Source organism: Equus caballus, chromosome 7, assembly GCF_041296265.1.
Source record: "Equus caballus isolate H_3958 breed thoroughbred chromosome 7, TB-T2T, whole genome shotgun sequence".
Lineage (NCBI taxonomy): Eukaryota > Metazoa > Chordata > Mammalia > Perissodactyla > Equidae > Equus > Equus caballus.
Window position 1 is genome coordinate 73381284 of NC_091690.1, and position 17771 is coordinate 73399054.

The window sequence follows — 17771 nt, forward strand, 5'->3', positions numbered from 1 at the left end:
CACTCAGATTACCTTGTGGAACTGCCCTCACTGTTCCTCAGCCAGTCCTGGCCGTTTCCAGGCCCCAGGCTCATGCCAGCATCTCTGCCAGGAGCTTCTTCCTCCTTACATCTGCTCCGCATCTGGGTGCCATCTGCTCTTCTGTTCATCCCTTAGGACTCCACTTAGGTGCCCCTCCCTGTATCTACATCCCCGACTTCCCTCTGTCCCTGCCCCGACTCCCCAGGGTTGTCAAGCTTGTGCTCCAGCCCAAGGGTGGAAGGGCCCTGAGTCCCCTCTGGCTCCACTCCCAACATGGCCACACCACGTGGAGCATTTCCAAGGTAACAGCATCAGCACGGCAGCCTCAGGCTCCATCTCAGCTGAGTCTAGGCTTCCGGGTTCAGGGAATGAGGACCTCGGGATTCAGGCAACACTCTAAACTTAGGGAAAAAATGTGTGGTTTCTATATCTTGCGTAAAGTGTATTGTACCAATAGTAACGAGAATCCAAAAGAAAAATAAATCACCCAGAGCCTCAATTCCAGAGTAAAACTTATCCTTGGTTCCTTCCAGCTCTCATCCAAGGATGTAGATAATCTATACATGGTTTAGACCACGGCACAGGGACAAGTTTGTATCCTCTTTTGTTCATTTCACATTGCACCTGTAGAAGTCTCTCGTATTGCTATAGGATTATTAGTTCACAAACATTTCCAGCACCTACTCCCTGCCAGCCTGTTCTGGGTTCTTAGGGCTCAGAGGCAGCTCAGCCCCTGCACCTGCTCTGGAGGAGCCCAGAGTCCTCAGTAGCTGGGCAATAATCATCCAGGTGATGTGTCATTCTTAACCCAGTCAGGCCCTGCTGTTGGTGGTGTTCCAGATTGTTCTCCAATTGTTGTTATGTGCCATCAGATCAGCTCTGACTCCTGGTGACCCTATGAACAAATGATGTCCACAGTGTCCTGTCCTCAACAGCCTTACTAGCTTCTGTAGATTCATGCCTATGGCTTCCTTTGTGGAGTCAGTCCATCTCCTATTTGGTCTTGCTATTTTCTGCCTGCCTTCTAGTTTTTCCAACATTATCATCTTTTCCAAAGAAGCCTGCCTTCTCTTGATGAGTCCAAAGTAGGACGGCCTCAGTTTTATCATTTTTGCCTCCAGCGATAGTTCAGGCTTAATTTGCTCTAAGACCCGCTTGTTCATCTTTCTGGCCGTCCAGGGTATCCGTAGAGCTCTCCTGCAACACCGTATTTCAAATGAATCATTTTTTCCCTGTCAGCCTTCCTCACTGTCCAGATTTCATACCCGTACATATAACTGGGACTATGAGGATGTGGGGAATCTTGGCCTTAGTCTCTAGGGACCCTTCCTTCCACTTGATGATCTTTCCTAATTCTTTCATTGCTGCCCTTGCGAGTCTCCGTCTCCATTCAAAGCGATGGCTGACCCAAGGTAACCAGGATCTTTCACAATTTCGGCGCCTTCACTGTCTACATTAAAGTTGTGTAGTTCTTCTGTAGTCATGACTTTTGTCTTGTATATGTGCAGATGCAGTCCTGCTTTGGCACTTTCTTCTTTCACTTTCGTCAGAAGTTGTTTCAAGTCATTGCTGCTTTCTGCCAGTAAGATAGTGTCATCTGCATATCTTAGATTGTTGATGTTTCTTCCACCAATTTTCACTTCTCTTTCATCTGAGTCTAGCTCAGCTTTTTGTATGGTATGTTCTGTGTACAGATTAAACCGATAGGGAGATAAAATGCACCCTTATCTGACATCTTTGCCTATAGGAGACCATTCTGCTTCTCTGTATTCTGTCCTGACAGTGGCTTCTTGTCACAGTACAGGTTACGCATCAGGACAATCAAGAGCTGAGGCTCACCCATTTGTTCCAGAGCAGCCCATAGTTTTTCATGATCCATGCAGTCAAAGGCTTCACTGTAGTCTATAAAACATAGACTACCCTTCTTCTGAAAGTTTTTGGTGCACTCCAGTAAACAACAAATAAATAATCTCAATTAGATCTCATGTGCCTCTTTCTTTTCGAAGTCCAGCTTGGACCTCAGGCGTTGCTTGCTCCATATGAGGTAAGCATATAAGGTAAGGTATAAGCACCTTGAGCATCACTTGACTTGCCTGGGAGATTAGAGCAACGGTCCTGTAGTCACTGTACTCCTTGGCATCTCCTTTCTTGGGGATTGAGTGTATATTGAGCATTTCCAGTCTGTAGATCACTGTTTTGTTTGCCATATTTGTTGGCGTATTCTTGTTAGGATTTTGACAGATTCAGTCTCTGTGGCTTGAAATAATTCTATCGTTCCCCTGCCCACCCTGTTGACTTATTTCTTCCCAGGACTTTCAGGGCAGCTTCCAAGACTTCACTTTCTAGAATTATGGGTTCTTCCTCATAGGAATCTTCTTCAAAGAAGTCTGTCATCCTTTTATCTTTTCTGCGTGGATCTCCAGTGGACTGTCTCCACTTTCCTCTATTTGCCCTTGATCAGATAGTGTGCCTTCCTGTTGGCTGTCCTGCATTCCTAGTCTAGGTTTAAATTTCCCTTTGATTTTTTGAATCTTCTGTAAGAGACCTCTTGTTCTCCTTGCTTTTGTTGTCTTCCATCTCTTCGCATTGGCCATCAGAGTGGTTCTCTTTATCTCTAAGTGATAGTCAAAGCTGCATTCAGAATTCAAACCCTGCTTTTGTCACCTTTTACTTTTACTTCTCGCCTGTCCTTAACAAGTTATAATTTTCCCCTGTCATCCATCTCGAGTGTTCTTTTTACTTCAGGCATTGTCTTCTCACGTTTTTCCTTAATAATATTTCTGGTTTCAGTCTAGAGTTCTTCTGATTTTTGGTCAACGAAGTCTAACAATGCAAATCTGTTTGTTACGTGGACTTGGAATTTGTTGGGAATGTTGTTTACGTTATATTCGGCTCTACGATTCTTGTAGTGCTCTTCCTGAGCTCCACTCTGATATTTGCTATGAACAGTTTGTGATCAGGACCACAATCTGCTCCTGGTTTTGTTTTGGCAGAGAGAATACAGCTTCTCCACCTCCTGCTTCCAGTTACGTAGTCTGTTTGATTTCTCTGTTGGCCGTCTGGTGATGTCCATGTCTACAGTCTTCTCTTCAGTTGCTTGAAGCATGGATTGCGATGGGCAGATCGTTGGCTTCGCAGAAATCCATGAGCTGGTCTCCTGCTTCATTTCTGACCCCTAGTCCAAATTTTCCAACCACGTTTGATTTTGCTTTATTTTCTACTTGTGCATTCCAGTCACCTATAATCATCAGCATGTCTTGTTTTGGTGTATGATCAATTTCTTCTTGGATACTTGCGTAAAAACTTTCAATTTCATCTTCTTCAGCATCTGTAGTTAGAGCATAGACTTGGATGATGGTTGTGTTAATAGGTTTTCCCAGAAGTCTGGTTGATATTATCCGTCAGCCCTTGCATTACAGCCCCTAACTGCCTGGGCCACATCTTGCCTCAGTATTAGAGCCACTCCATTTCCAATATATTGTTCTCAAACATATGTTACTAATTACGAATACAATAATATAGTCATGAATATTGTAACAGAACTTTTTCCTCACTTTTTTAAAATTTATTTTTTCCTCCTTCTTCTTCCCAAAGCCCCCCAGTACATAGTCGTATATTCCAGATGTAGATCCTTCTGGTGGTGCAATGTGGATGCTGCCTCAGTGTGGCTTGATGAGCAGTGCCATGTCTGCACCAAGGATCCAAACTGGCGAAACCCTGGACCGCTGAAGCAGAGCACGCAAACCTAACGGCTCTGCCACGGGGCCGGCCCCAAAAGATACATTTTTATGATTTTGAAAATATTTGCTAAATTGCTTTTCAGAATCGTGGAACCAATTTTTAGTAACAGTTTTACCATATCCTCACAAGCAGTGGGTACTTTATATATTTTCACTAATTTACTAAGTATAAATTGGTACCTTAGTACAATTTTAATTTACTTTTAACTATTAGAACTATTAAAGATCTTGAAGCAAGTCCTGGAATCTCCCCGAACCTGCCTCGACACCCCTTACCCCTCGACTCCATTTTAGAAGAGGATGATGGCAGAAGTAGTAATCAGCCTCAAGTGCCATAGAGATTTTTACAAGAGTCCAGGAGGTTTTCACAATGACTCTTCCTTCTGAATTCCACAGAAGCACTGAGGGCCACCGGCCATGGCCCAGCATTCTCAAAGTCAGAGAAGCTCACACAGACACAGCCTCTTTGTTGACTCACCTTCCATCCTGCCGTTCAGGCAACACTTCTTTATGGAACTGTGCCAGGCCCGGGGGATGCCAAGACAACTAAGGGGCCACAGCGCTGCTGGCACATCGGTGTGTTGCAGCGTGTGCTGATGGAGGGAGGCACTGAGGGTAGAGGAGTAGGTCCCCAGCGCAACCTGAAGAATTTAGGGACTGGGTGGGCTGCCTGGACAGGGGAGAGCCAGGCTGAAGTTTGAAGACAAAACAGGAAAGGAGCCAGCTAGGGGACGTCCTGGGAAACCATTCTAGGCAGACCTCGGGGAGGAATGCCTCAACCACTCACGGCAGGACCGATTGGACCTCCCTTCACATCCCCACCCCCCCACGCTTCCCCGACCCCTTGTGTCAGTGCCCTTGAGCTGCTCTTGAGATTTGGGGGGGGTGCAAGGGGAAGATCTTAGGGGTCTCCATTCTAGGGGCCCTAAAAACCAGAAGCAAGGGCAAGTACTCTATCAGCTTGGCTTGATGCTGGCCCTTGGGGCCTCTGGGAGGGGCAGAGTGGGGGGCTCTGGAGCCAGCAGGCTGTGAGCGGACCCTAGGAAGAGACTGGGAGCAGACAGGGCAGAGGGGCTTCTAGAGCTGGGCCTCTCATCTGCTGTGTGGCCCCTAGGCCCATCTCTGCTCTTGGCACCTGGTCTGCCAAGGGGAGGGCAGTCCCTGGCTATGGACTGTGAGAGTAGAGCAGGCGGATTTGTCAGGGCCCTGGGGTAGGAGGGCCACCCACCCGCTCCCTGTCCATCCACCCTGTGGAGGGACGTGGGGCATTTCTGTCTTTTTAAGCTTTGTTTCTCGTCCCTGTAGTCCTTCCCTTTGGGGATTAGCAGGAAGGGGCTCCGCTGGGCGGGGCCTGAGGAGTCAGGGAAAGCTGTGGGGCCTGGGGCTGGAGGAGGGGCAGCAGAGGCTTTGTGTACAGGTCTCATTAAATCCTCACCGCTCCACTCAGAAGGAGGGTTATCTCTGACAGATGAGTATCCTGGGACTCAGAGCTGATGTCCTTTGCCCAAGCGAAGGCCACACAGGCGGGACATGGCAGGGCAGAGGTCTGTTTGACCCAGAACACCATGTAAACGGTGAGTCTGTGGGGCCTGGCTGGGTCTGGTGGGGCCATGCCACAGCCAAAAGGTTCTCCGAGGGGGCTTCCAGGTGCAGAGCTCCAGGGCTGGGTCTTGGAAAAGCGTGGCCCTGTCTTTGAGCCCAAGGAAGTCTGAGGATCAAGTTAGGAAATTGGTCAAGAGGAAGAATCTCTGAGCTCTGCCACCCTGGCCAGCAAGCCCTCTGAATCCAATGAGCGCTGCCTAACAGCATCAGTTAACTACCGGCAGCCTCCACTTCCCGGAGTGTTTGTTTTAGCTGGACCAGTCCTGCCCCTTGATGAAGGCAGCACAAAGTCCTGACACTTTGGGGTCAGGTTCACCCAGGCTCTGGTTCTCTGCTTCACTATTGTTAGCCATGTGGCCTTGGTCAGTCATTGTAACTCTCTGGCCCTCAGTTTCTGCATCTGTAAAATGGGGATGATGATACCCATCAGGGTGGTGGGAGGGTAATAGACGATGTCTGCACAGGATGCAGCTTGGCGCCCTTGACAACTGGCAGAGGTGGTTTGACCTAAATTTCAGCCCCTGTGGGGTCCACAGTCCAGGTGCTGCTGTCTCCTTTGTGGGATGATGAATTAGTGATTTGGCGCACAGGGTAACGGTTATTGAGGCTGTGGCTGTAGTTCAGGGTTGGGATTGATTTGATGCTTAGTGCCCCACCCCCAGTCAGGAATGTGGCCTCTGATTTGAATACAGTTCTGTTGGGAAAGGGTGATTTGCCTAACAGTTATTCCTTTAAAATACTGTCTGCTAAAATGCAACCTGGTGAGCAGTCAGCACAGCCCGTGGGATGTCTCAGAGCCCAGATGAACCCCTTGCCCTTTTCTGGGCCTCAGTTTCCCCAGTGGTAACCTGAAGAGTGGTGAGTGGTGGTGGAAGAGATCATCGCCTAGGTCCCTTGGACTTTGGGACGATCTGTGTGCCCCACATATCCCACGGGCAAGGATATTGGAGACCTGCTGTGGGAGGTCTTGGGGTGAGGGCCAGACTGGGTCCACCCATCTGTCAGTTTGCTTATTACTGCCCTGGCCTTTGGCCCTCAAGGCCGCCCCACAGCCCCATGGAGGGGACCTGACTTCTTTTCCCCTGTCTCAGGTCGACTCTCTCCCTGGGTTCCCCCCACCACTTCCCTCCTCCTGTGGAGATTCCTCCTTCTCTAACGCTGAGCACTGGGAAGGCCTCCCAAAGGAGACTAGGACAAGGCTGGAGAGAGGGAACGGGGAGAGTGAGACATGGCTGGGCACTGGACCCTGCTCTCTCCTTATTTATTTAAGCCTCCAGGCCTTTGCACTCGCCAGTCCCTCTGCCTGAAATGCCCTCTCCCCCCTGTTCAGCTCCTTCTGCTTTTAGGCTCCATTGCCTTCCGTTCCCACAGTTCCCACAGACTCCAACCTGAGAATGCCTCTTCCCTCAGGGCCCGCATCTGGGGGCCTTACAGGTCCCAGGGCTTCTGGGCAATCCCAGTGCTCCACCTCATGGGGTTTGGAGAGAGCAGGTGCAAGGGGACACAGCCTGTAGTTTCTCTGGTGTCACTCACTCCCTCTGGGCCTCAGTTTTCTCAGCTGTAAAATGGCTGCATTTCAGACTTCCTGCTGTAACCAGGCTTCAAGGGCTTTGCAGCCGAGCATGGCTCCTTGGCGGAGCAACAGCTGCACACCCCCACCTGCCACCCACCTTCAGTTCTGGTTTGCAAGGGGAGCTCCCAGGTGTCCAGCCCAAGTGACTGACTAGGCCCGGGGCCTAATGGCTGTGGGTTCTGGTAACCTGCCCACCCACCAGCTGTTCTCCGATGACTCACCCCTACCCTCACTGGTCCCTCCTGAAGCCTCTTAGAATTACACCTTGCTGGTGTGGCAGCTGGCTGAAGCTGTGGGCAGGAACAATGCCGATGTAATTTACCCCTCTTGGCGCTGTGGTGCTGCCTCCTGGGGGCTCTGGAAAGAGCTGGGCCAGAAGCCAGGCCCATCGCCAAGGGACCAGGATGCCCGAGGACAAGGATGCTCTCCATTCTAGCCACCGGCCTGCCTCAGTTTCCTTGCCTGCAACATCACCGCTGCAGCCAGGGTCCTCCCAGTGCCCTCCTCCCAACAGGGCCCTGCTGCTGGCCTTCCTCCCCAAGAGTCTGCCATGAGCCGGGGAAATGATGTTTCCCTCTTAATCTTAAAGATAAAATGTTATGCAGAGTTTGCAGTTAACTGGTGCCTGTCTGTCTTGTGGCTCTGCGTGCTCCGCCCACCCACTGCCAGCTGTCTCAGAGCGAGGCCTTTGGCTCTGAAGCCCCACAGCAGTCCTGATCCAGGAGTCCCGAGGGAGAACAGGCAGTGTCTGGCAGGGTGGGCCCCTTCTCAGTGTGCACCCAGCCATGGGTGCCAGTGGGCCCTGGGGGCAGTGAGCCTGGCCCCGAGGGAGGAGGCATTCTCAGGTGGGATTCCAACCTACAGAGCATGTTTTTGTTGTCCCTGCCCCTCTCTACACTCACTGTCCAGGGTGACACGTGTGAGGACTTGCACAGCCAAACCTGTTTCCAAACTTGGATTTAGAGAAGTTCTGGTTTCCTCAGAAGCCACACTTGAGTGCTCCTTGATGGTTAGGGGTGCAGGAAGATCCGGTTTTGAATCCCTGCTCTGCTGCTTGCTTGCTCTCTGATTTGGGCAGGTTGCTTAATCCTCTGGGCCGCAGCCTTCTATTCTGCGCACAGGAAGGATTCCAGCTCGTACGTTTGGGGTGAAGAGTGAGTGTGTTGAATGTCTGGTGCAGCCCCAAGACCTCCACATGGCTGCTCACTAGAAGGTTGTCTGGATGCTCATGGCGGTCCCAGATCTGGTCTCTGTCTTCTCCAACCCCTTTCTCACCATCACATCCCTCCCATCACTTTGTCTAATCACTCATTCATTCATTCACTCACTCATGTTTTATTAGTCTTCTTTAGTCTAATATAGTTCCTGAGTCTTTCTTTGACTTTCATAACCTTGACACTTAGAGGCCAGTTATTTTCTCCCTCATGTTGGGTTTGTCTGATTTTCCTTGTGATTAGATTTAGGTTATGCATCTTTGCAGAAATATCACATAGGTGGTGCCTGAATTCTTTTCACTGAGTCCTGTCAGACGGCACCCGGTTGTCACTTGTCCCATTACTACTGATGTTCACTTTGATCTCTTGATTAAGGTGGTGTCTGCCAGGCTTCTCCACCATGAAATTACCCATTTGCCCTTTGTAATTAATGAGTCTTTGATGGGAAGCTACTTTGAAACTAAATAAATACCCCATTCATCATCAAACATTCAATTTATTTATTCATACCTGTATATACATCAGTTTCCTATTTTATTCAGTGGAATATAATCTGTTACTATCATTATTTATTTTAATACACAGGTCGTCCCAGCTTTAGCTTGTAGGGTGGCCAACTGTCCTGGTTTGCCTGGGATTCTTAATGCTAAAACTGGGAAAGCCCCAGCAAACCCTGACGATCTGGTCACGAAACCAGTGGGAGCCCTTCAGGCTGGCTCCTGTGTCTGCTGAGAAAGGTCCCTGTCATTCTGTGAGTGCTTCCTTGCTTTCTGGCACAATAAGATGTTCCAGGTTCATCCCGTACTAACTGTGACCGAGCCCTGGGCCCATGTATTTCTCCAAGAACCCCTGGAACCAGGACCTTTTGAGTTAGGCTGCACCACACGGTGGATGCAGGCCCTGGAGCAGATGGACTCGTCGACTTCCCTGCTGGCCACACTCTCGTCTGCCTCCACACCTGAGCCCTGGCTGTTCTCTCTGTTCTCACCTTCCAGGCTGAGCTTCTTTGTGAAGCCTGACCCCCCACCCTCCCCACAGAGCTGACCTCCTCCTCTCTGCCCCCTGGGCAGTTTTGGGCACCTGTCCACTTCTAAGTTGGTCTCCTCCCTCGACTGGAAGCCTCAAGGACAGGCCTCAGATTCATCTCTGACTTTTCCCTGCTCCCCACAGGGCTGGAACTGGGGGCTGTTCATTTAAAGATGGATCTAGTCATAGCCCTCATGGAGCAGAAAAGCAAACAGAGGGCAGAGAGGGAGGGTGACTTGTTCAGGGTCACACAGTGAGTCTTTGCAGGCTGGAGTCTGTCCTTGAACTTCAGTTTTCTTAATTCTAAAATGGGGCTAATACCTCAGAGCATTGCAGTAAGAATAAAATGCTGTAATATACAGTATAATGTGTGTGTAATGGTTTAGTACCTGGCCTGTGGTGAGTGCATCTCTCAGTATCTCTGGGGGACCTTATTATTTAAATTTTTTCATTATTGCAGAGGATGTACTATACACTTTAGAAAATTTGAAATCCAGACAGCAAAAAGAAAATAAAACCATCATATTTTTATCATTTAGAGATCGCCACTGTTAACACCTTAGCGAATGTACTTCCTGAGCTTTTTCTGTGCATATATTTCCCCCCACAAATGAGATTATACCGTGCATTCCATTTCGTTGTCTGCTTTTGTTCAGGTGGCAATCTCCGCCATTCTGTTTCAGTAAGTTTTCACCATATCTAATACTCAGGCCATATTCACATTTCCCCAGTCGTCCCAAATACGTCCTTGATCGCTGTTGTGTCCAAGCTAGGACGCAACCCGGGGCCACACTTCGTATCTGGTTGTTGTATCCTATAAGTCTCTTAGTCCAGCCAGGTCCCTTCTTTATGACATGGACCTGTAGGAGAGACTGGACCAGTAGCCCTGCAGAATGGCTCACCACCCGACTTCGTCTGGTTGTGTTCTCGTGATGACACTTAGCTTCTTCCTCTGTCCTCTGTGTCTTCTGTAAAGTGAAGTATGTCCAGGGCGCGATGAGTTCTCTGGTGCCTAGAATACTCGATAGGTGGTGATGTGTCCTTTCTTCCATCTGTGGTGCCAAGCCCTAACCCAGGATTGTGTGACTGTAAGGGGCTGCCTCCCTCATGGCTGCCTGTACCCCCTTCTAGTAGAAAGGAATGCGTGTGGTTCCCTTGGCACCATCTGAACACCCAGTTCTGGAGACCTTTTTAAGATTTTATTTTTTTCCTTTTTCTCCCCAAAGCCCCCTTTACATCGTTGTATATTCTTTGTTGTGGGTCCTTCTAGTTGTGGCATGTGGGACGCTGCCTCAATGTGGCTTGATGAGCAGTGCCATGTCCGTGCCCAGGATTCGAACCAACGAAACACTGGGCCGCCTGCAGCGGAGCGCGAAAACTTAACCACTCAGCCACGGGGCCAGCCCTTGGAGACCTTTTTATATGACACAAGAAAACTTGTCCATTTGCCGAGGGGAACTTGATCCAGAGGTTTGGGCTCTCAGGTGAAAAAAATCACAGAACAAGGACATGGACTGAGTTTCGTCTTGCTGAGTGCAAACCTAGTGAAACCTGGTTCTGTTTTCACTTGCTTTCCAGACATGTGATCTGGGTTAAATCCCAGCTCTGCTACTTACCAGCTCGGTGACCTTGCGCAAGTTACTTAACCTCTCTGAGTCTCAAGCTCCTCCTTGGATTTCTTGTTTGGCAAAGTTGTTGTGAGGATTAAATAAAAAAGGGAATCCTTGGCTGTTTTCTCCCCTAGGCGGAAAGCTCTTGGAGGGCAAGGCTAATAAAGAGTAAGAAATCCAAAGATATTTGTTGAAGGAAACAAAAAAGGAGGACAAGTGGTATGGCCGGGTGATAAGTACCATGGAGGAAAGAAAGAAACCCATTTAGGCATTTGTTTGCTCACTCACACTTTCATTTCATTTAACATGTGCTCATTCCAGGCTTGGGTCTCCACCCATGAGGACCTCGCAGGGGTCTGGGAGGGCACAGATAGAGAGACTTGGGTATGGAGCTCAGGAGGTCTGGCTGAGTAACTCAGGAAGGCTTCCTGAAGGAGCCTGGGACTACTGGGAAGGTCTGGTGGGGGCCGAGATGGGGAGATGGGCTCTGGATACAGGGGCTGTCTGTCTCCTGGCACAGGGGGCTTCTGGGAGGGCTGGACAGGGCTTGTGGCAAGAAGTGAGCCCGTGCTAACTTCAGAGGCCACTGTTCCTCCCTGTCCTCCTCCTCCTCCTCTCCCCTTTGCTTGTCCGCCCTCTGGTCCCTTGCCATGGCTCTGAGTCCTATGTGACGCTGACAACCCATGTGTCTGTCTGCAGTGCCGGATGGAGTGCCGCGATGTGCCAGCTGAGACACTCTACGACGTCCTACACGACATCGAATACCGAAAGAAGTGGGACAGCAATGTCATTGAGACTTTTGACATCGCCCGCTTGACAGTCAACGCCGACGTGGGCTATTACTCTTGTGAGCAGGCACAGGCCCTCTAGTCCCAGCGCCCTCTGCCTCCGTCCAGGCCTCCAGCCCAGCCTCTTCCTCCTGCCTTCCCTTTTTGTGGGCACTCCCATTGCCGGGCCGTTCAGAGACCTGAGTGCTGAGATGTAGGGCCGCCCTCCCTGACATCTCTGTCCACTCCCAGACCCTCAGGCACACACACGTATACTCACACACACATATGCATGTTCACCTACACACATTCCACACAAATCCTTCATACATAGTCATGGATGCAACCCACAGCCACATGCTCTCAGTCACACATTTTCATGTACACACTATTGTTCTCCCATATACTCACATTCACATATACAAACAAGCCAGGCCACAAGGTAAGGCTGTGTGAGGCTGTGAGGAGCAGGGATGGCCAGAGACAGGAGGGGAGGGGTCCTGCTCTGTCTCTTTCCTAATTCCAGCTCCGGGACTATGGTCTGGGGGGTTGGGGGGTACCTGTTTGGATCGGGGGGAGCCGTCCCTTAACTAGGCATCCCTGTGTCTCTGGCCTCTGCCACGCCCTCCCTTGCAGGCAGGCAGGCCAGTGATCTGGCTGAACTGTCCCTTGCCCTCCACAGGGAGGTGTCCAAAGCCCCTGAAGAACCGTGACGTCATCACCCTCCGCTCCTGGCTCCCCATGGGCACTGATTACATCATTATGAACTACTCAGTCAAGCATCCCGTGAGTTGACCTGCCTTCCCTGCTGAGTGGGCAGGGGAAGGTGCCAAGTAGGGATGGGCTGGCAGGGCTAGCTGAGGGAGAGGGCTGTAGCTGCCACCATGACTTCTCTGTGACTTCAGGCCAGGCACAAAGCCCTCTGGCCCTCAGTGTCCTTCCTGTAGAAAGAGAACAGTGGCTCCTTTCTCCCTGCTGGGACTCTCAAGCAGATGAGAAGAGGGCAGTGTGGGCCATCACTGTGGGCAAGTGGTTGGTTGGTTGGTTGGGCTCTGGGGCAGGCTGGCTGGGAAAGAGGGGAGCAAGAGGTGAGAGGGAGGGTCCCCAGGCCCTCCATGAGGTTGGGCTGCCTTGATCTCCATGGCAGGGAAGACAGGCAGGTACCGCTAGCCTGGGCAAGGAGGACTGTGTGTGTGTGTGAGTGCCCATGTGTGTGCTCTTGACCCCTGACGCCAGCCTGGTGTATTTCTGAAGGGGAACAGGGAAAACTTAAGAGGGGCAGGGATCACTTCGTCTGACTCCTCCTCTTCTCCTCACCCCAGCATCAGGCCTGGCCTGGAGTGGACGCCAGCAAATGTGAACTGTGTGTGTGTATGTCCTCACAAAGACACCTCCTTTGCCCCCGCCCTGAGTCTCACCTCCCTGTGCCTTCCATTCCCAGAAATACCCACCTCGGAAAGACTTGGTCCGAGCTGTGTCCATCCAGACGGGCTACCTCATCCAGAGCACGGGGCCCAAGAGCTGCGTCATCACCTACCTGGCCCAGGTGGACCCCAAAGGTGAGGGCTTGGCCCTGGCAGCCTATCATGGGATCCTTCCCTCTAGCACAGGGGATGGGGCTTGATCTACTAGGGAGCTAGAAGGACCTCTGTTAGGAACTGTTTTGTATTTCGGGGACATCTCCATCCAAAACATCATTTAAACTAAGGTTTGAGACTTTACAATGGTTTGAAAAGCAGGGGCTGAGGTGGTAGCCGCTGCTCCACAGCGAAGCTTGGAGCTCCTCCCTAGCCTTCCACACCCTTGTGCTCTGACTCGCTCCCGCTCACTGGCTGCTCCCACTCTGTCTGTCTTGCTGGCTCCCATCCTCTGTCCATCTTGGAGGCCTGCGTTTTCCAGGCTTCAGTCCTCTTTCCCTTGGGAGGGCTCAGCCACTCCCAAGGCTTCTGTGGCCAGCTGACCACATGTCTCTCTCTGCTGAGATCCAGATCCATGTGGCCTCCTGGACGTCTCCCTCAGGATGTCTTCTGGGACCTGGGACTCTCTGTGTCTAGTGCTCAGCTCACCATCTCCCCTCCTAACTTGCCTCTTCTCCTGCATCTCCACCCTCCAGTCACCCATGCCAAGAACCTGAGGGTGCTCTGGGGCTCCCTCTTCTCAGCTCTCAAATCCATTCACCAATTCTTATTGATTCTACCTCCCAAATAGCTCCCGAACCTCTTGTTTCTCTCCATACTCAGCCACCTTGTCTGTCCATACCAGCTACTAGAGGCATTTTTCTCATGACTCTCTTCTGCTTAAAATTCCTCTGTGACTCTCCATCGCCCTCAGAGTGAAGTCTGAGCCCCCTCCCCAGGTTTCCCAGTCCCTGTTCACACCTTACACGTTCCCACCTCCCTGTCTAGTCAGCCCTTTCCCTCAGCCTAGAAACCCCTCTCCTCGCTTACTCATCCCCAGGGCTGCTTCAGATGTCACCTCTTCTGTCCCTGATACCCAGAGGAGTCACTGGCTCCCTGTTCTGCGTACCCATCCCCCTCTAGCAGAGCCTTGGCACACTTTTGGGCCCCCTGATAGTGAGTTCCTCTCTGGGTCCCCAGGGCTGGCACAGGGTAGGTATCATTGAGTGAATGTGGAGCGAGTGAATGAATGAACGACTAGAGCATCCATTCAGGGGACTTGCCGCAGGCCTTGTATAGATACCCTGAGAGCATCTTTGCCTGGGTATGCCCCAAGGCCCACCGAGGGCTCACTGGCCCAGGCTCAGGGCTCCCTAGCACCTCAGTGAGCAAGTGTGTTGGGTGTCAGAGGCAGAGCAGACACTTGGGTATGAGACAGGGTGGAGAGCAGGGCTGTGGACTCCAGGTCAGGCCAGGCTAGGGTGCTCAGCCAAGAGGCCTCTGTAGTCAGCCAGGCTTTCTGGGGCAGGGGGCTTGAAAAGACAGGCAGAGAAGGGGCTGAGCATCAGGGCCATTCACGGTAGAGGGACTGGGTATGAGAAAGCATGCCAGAGTGAGTGGAGGGAAGGTGGCAGGTAGGAGCCTAGTGGGTCAAGATTTCAACCCACATGTAGCCTGTGGTTGCCTAGGACTTGTGGTTTTCTTCCATGCAGCCCTCTGGGCTCAGCAGGTCGGGGGGGGGGGGGGGGGGGGGACGGGACGGGATGGGGGAGGACACATGACAGAGTTGAGTCTGAGAACCTTGGTCTGAGGTAGAAAGAGGGAGTGAGGATGATGAAGTCTTATTGAACTTTTCTCACACCGCCCCCTCCCCATAGAGAAGAGGGTGGCCTCCCTGGAAGCTCGGGCTGGAGGGAGGGAGCTGGTATGTGTGTTGGGTGGGGGCTGGCTCCCTGAAGCTGCTCCTTCCCGTTTCCTTACTACTCTTCCCTGCTTCACAGGCTCCTTACCCAAGTGGGTGGTGAACAAATCTTCTCAGTTCCTGGCTCCCAAGGTGAGCGGCCTTGGGATTTGGGGAGTATGGAGGCTGGGGAGAGGGTTCCAGGATGAGAGGGTGGAGTTAGGGATGGAGACTGGGAGCCAGGGGGCGGAGTCATAAAACTGGGGCTGGAGGCAGGATCCCGGGAGCTGGGGGCTGAGCTGCTGGCGGAGGGGACGCGGCAAAGACTTCGTCCTGCGCCCCGTTCACCCCTGACTCGGCTGTGCCTTGGGTCTGCAGGCCATGAAGAAAATGTACAAAGCGTGCGTCAAGTACCCTGAGTGGAAACAGAAGCATCAGCCGCACTTCAAGCCCTGGCTACACCCGGAGCAGAGCCCGTTGCCGAGCTTGGCGCTGTCGGAGCTGTCGGTACAGCATGCGGACTCGCTGGAGAACATCGATGAGAGCGCGGTGGCAGAGAGCCGCGAGGAGCGCTCCAGCGGTGCAGGCGGGGAGGGTAGCGACGATGACACCTCGCTCACCTGATCATGGCACCACCGCAGGGACCCGAGACAAGACGGGGCGGAGCCCGGGGGTGGCGGATCCTTCCGCGCTTTCTCCCCTCCCCTACCCCCTGCACCTCCTGGGGACGCTGGGCTTAGGCCCAGGCTGGTGCTGCGGCCCGGCTGGACACAGCCCCAATAAACGATCCCACAGCCTCAGCTGGCTCATCGCTGTGCCTGCTTCCCACCTGCCCTGGGCCTGACCTCTACCCTTGGCCCCCTTATTCTACAGTTCTTTTTGTTAATTTTATTGTTGATTGCCGGCCTTTGCTCCTTTCGGCATCCCCTCATTTCACCATGTGTAGCTGGAGGGGAGGGGTTGTCACCCCTCCTTCTGTCGATGGTGTGTTCCATTCTCGTTGTGTCTTCATTAGTTCGCTCTTCATCCATCTACCTGTCTTTCCTGCGCCTTCATTCTGCCATTCACCCCAGGCTATTTGGCTACCTCTCACTGCTCTAAGACAAGGAGTAGGTCTGGACAGAGGCCCCAGGTCAGGGGTCAGAGGGTAGAGTTCTACCATGTGACCTTCAGCCCAAGACCCCTTGGGTTAAACCTATGGACTGGGTGTCTGACACTCATCAATTGTCACAGACAGGCAGGGGAGAGGACACTAGGTCTCAGAGCACAGGGCTGTGGGTCCCAGAGCTGAGAGATAGGGGCAGCATGTTCTGGAGGAGGGAGGTTGGGGTTTGGGGTGAGGGTCATCAGATTTGGGACCAGGCCCCGTGATTCGAGCCTTCCCTTGGTCATTTGGAAGACCTCAGGCCTGTGTTAACTGAATGGGTGGGGCCCCCTCCCCCTTGCCAGTGGTCAGATGCCAGTCCTGTGTTCACCTGGCTGCTTGAGGTCTAGAGGGACACCTGGGCCTCCCCTGTTCTCTGCGGCCTGCAGATGCCCTCTGCTGCCCCAGGGACACCTCTGTGCTCTGCCCTTCTCCAGTGTTTTTGTACCCCAATGAGTTTGGGGCTAGGAAATTCTCCCCAGGTCTGGCCCTGCCCTCCCCTTCTGGGAAGTGACTTGCCTTAGCCTTGTCAGGAAGACACAATCTACTTGGAGTTGCCCCTTTCCTAGAGGGACAGAGTGAAAGTCCAGTGTGGGGTAGACGGGAGGTTCTATAACTCACCACTTCTTGGGTTCCAATCCCAGGTTTACCCAATACTGGCTTTGTAACTCTGGGCAAGTCCTGGACTTCTTGGAACCTCATTTCCTAATTCATATCCTGAGGTGGTGATTTTTGCCTTTAAGCAGAGGTATGAGGATTGAGATAAAGGAGTAAGCTGCCCAGTACTGGGCCTAGCATGTAGTAGGTGCTCAAATTAATCCCAATCTCAGAGTAAGCCCCCATGCTACACCCTGGTGAGAGCTGTTCTTCCAAATATCTCCTTTGGGCGTTTGGAGAAATAGAAGCATAGAGAAGTTAAGGTCTCTGGCTTGGCTGGCTCCAGAGGTGCCCTGGACATAGGATGTAGGAATGCCTGCCAAACCCCAGGGCCCCCCTGTGTATGTGTGTGTGTTTCCCCATCTCTATGCCAGCAAAGGTGCAGGCTTCAGCCAAGGAATCCTTGGGCCCTCTGACTGGGCAGGACTCTTGCCCACCACCCTGCCTCTGGGGGTTGGGGGCCCCGGGAGAGAAATGGTGTATTCAGGGAGAATGAGGTAGGGAAGGACTTCCTGGAGGAGGAGGTCAAGGACCTTGGTCCTCCTGCCTCCAACCGCGCCCCTTACAGCTCTGGGTGTCTGGGCCCTTGGGGGGAGGATGGGGTTGCATGGCTCATCCCTCCCAGGGGCAGAGTCACCAGAGGTGGCAAGAGGCAGGAAGACTCAGGAAAAGATGGAGACTCAGCGGGCAGCGGTGGGAGATGGGGGGGTAGACTTGAGCCTCAGGAGACAGAGGCGGACCTGGGAGCAGCGAGACGGGTAGGGGAGACACACAGATCGACCTGTCCCAGAGCTGCCCGGGCCCGCCGACTCGCAGACCGGGACTGGGCGGGGCCGGGGAGGGGGGCGGGTCCCTGCCCCTTCCCCGCCCCCCTCCCCCGGGGCGTCACGTGGGGCGGGCGGAAGCGCCCGGCGGGGTGGGCGCGCCCGGCCTGCGGCCGCGAGTTGGCTGGAACGGAGTGAGTCGGTGGCGGCGCCGGGACCCCGGTCCCCGCGTGGAGTCTCCGCTCGGAACAGGTCAGTGCGGCTGCCGGGGCCTCCCCCCCGCAGCCCCTCACAGGTGTGGCCCGGAGTTCCCCCATTCCGCAGAAGGGAACGCCGAGGCCGCACGGCGGCTCTGC

General features: G+C 52.8%; 2 protein-coding genes across 6 annotated transcripts in view; both read left to right on the forward strand.

Annotated features, from left to right (window-relative positions):
• Positions 1 to 15650, forward strand: part of STARD10 (StAR related lipid transfer domain containing 10) — a 36111-nt gene extending 20461 nt beyond the window's left edge. For all 4 annotated transcript variants that reach the window (XM_070274461.1, XM_023645808.2, XM_070274460.1 and 1 more), the window contains 5 exons: positions 11486 to 11633; positions 12236 to 12339; positions 12995 to 13112; positions 14951 to 15003; positions 15229 to 15650. In XM_070274461.1, coding sequence (XP_070130562.1) covers positions 11486 to 11633; positions 12236 to 12339; positions 12995 to 13112; positions 14951 to 15003; positions 15229 to 15474 — 669 coding nt within the window. In that variant the 3' untranslated portion in view covers positions 15475 to 15650. The remainder of the gene's footprint in view (positions 1 to 11485; positions 11634 to 12235; positions 12340 to 12994; positions 13113 to 14950; positions 15004 to 15228) is intronic.
• A 1873-nt stretch (positions 15651 to 17523) lies between these two features.
• ARAP1 (ArfGAP with RhoGAP domain, ankyrin repeat and PH domain 1) overlaps positions 17524 to 17771 on the forward strand; it is a 62572-nt gene continuing 62324 nt past the window's right edge. Inside the window, exon 1 of one of the 2 annotated variants that reach the window (XM_023645803.2) lies at positions 17524 to 17667. The gene's annotated coding sequence lies outside the window, so the exon portion shown is untranslated. The remainder of the gene's footprint in view (positions 17668 to 17771) is intronic. The other variant, XM_023645801.2, reaches the window with a different exon arrangement.